Source organism: Penaeus monodon, chromosome 19, assembly GCF_015228065.2.
Source record: "Penaeus monodon isolate SGIC_2016 chromosome 19, NSTDA_Pmon_1, whole genome shotgun sequence".
Lineage (NCBI taxonomy): Eukaryota > Metazoa > Arthropoda > Malacostraca > Decapoda > Penaeidae > Penaeus > Penaeus monodon.
In genome coordinates, this window is record NC_051404.1 from 23,516,116 (window position 1) to 23,516,988 (window position 873).

Genomic DNA, 873 nt, shown 5'->3' on the forward strand with positions numbered 1-873 from the left:
AGACAACTTTTTTTTATATGCTCAAAAGTAACTTCTATATGTTTCATAACTAAACCAGTTAGTCTTGTATAACTCTGTAGGGAAAGCAGATATATAGCTCTTTAGGAATACCAAATCATTGATAACAATGGTACTACACTTCTGCAGGAATCTGAAGCACGGTTGCTGTCAGAGAGGGAGTCTTATGAAAGAAATCAGGCATCCCAGGCTATGGTACTTGCAAACTTAGAGACCATTAAGATTAATTTGGAAAGAAGTGATGCAACTGAGAAGATGCGATATGAAAATCAGATTCAAGAACTAACAGAACAATGCAGCCGTTTGAAGGCCAAGTTGGAGTCAAACATTGAGGTCAAGGAAGCCACTATGAAGTAAGTCTTGTTTTCTTATTTAATGTTTTAGTGTAAATTTCTTATGGCAGTTTGGAAGGAAAATTCAAGGCATCTGTAGGATCTACATACATACTGAAATTAAATATAGTTTCTTTTTTATATACACAATGCAGTAATTTGTAATTCATGTAACAGGTAACTGTTATTGTGTGAGGATATTCTATCTCCTGATTTATGTACATTCATGTCACACAATATGTTAGGTAGCCCCAGGATAATGCAAAAGAATGATCTGTTTTGGTCATACTGTCCTCAAAAATAGTAGAAGAATAGTATAGTAAAGTTTATTCATGTGGACAAACATATAGTTCTAAAATCTTACAATTTCTACAGGTTGACAGATGCAGAGAATCGTATCAAGTCCATGCATCAAGAACATGCTGCTATGACAAAGCAACTTTTAGAAGTGAAGTCAGAGTTGTCAGCCACAAAGACTCGATTAGCAGAAGCACAAGACAAAATGAGATCTGCACCATCTCCA

General features: G+C 35.2%; 1 protein-coding gene across 1 annotated transcript in view; it reads left to right on the top strand.

The window, feature by feature from the left end:
• Nucleotides 1-334, top strand: part of LOC119585136 (nucleoprotein TPR-like) — a gene marked incomplete at its 5' end in the record, with an annotated part of 14,700 nt that extends 14,366 nt beyond the window's left edge. The window contains 1 exon segment of the mRNA XM_037933767.1: nucleotides 148-334. Within this exon segment, the coding sequence (XP_037789695.1) occupies nucleotides 148-155 (8 nt within the window).
• Between the last annotated feature and the right edge of the window lie 539 nt (nucleotides 335-873).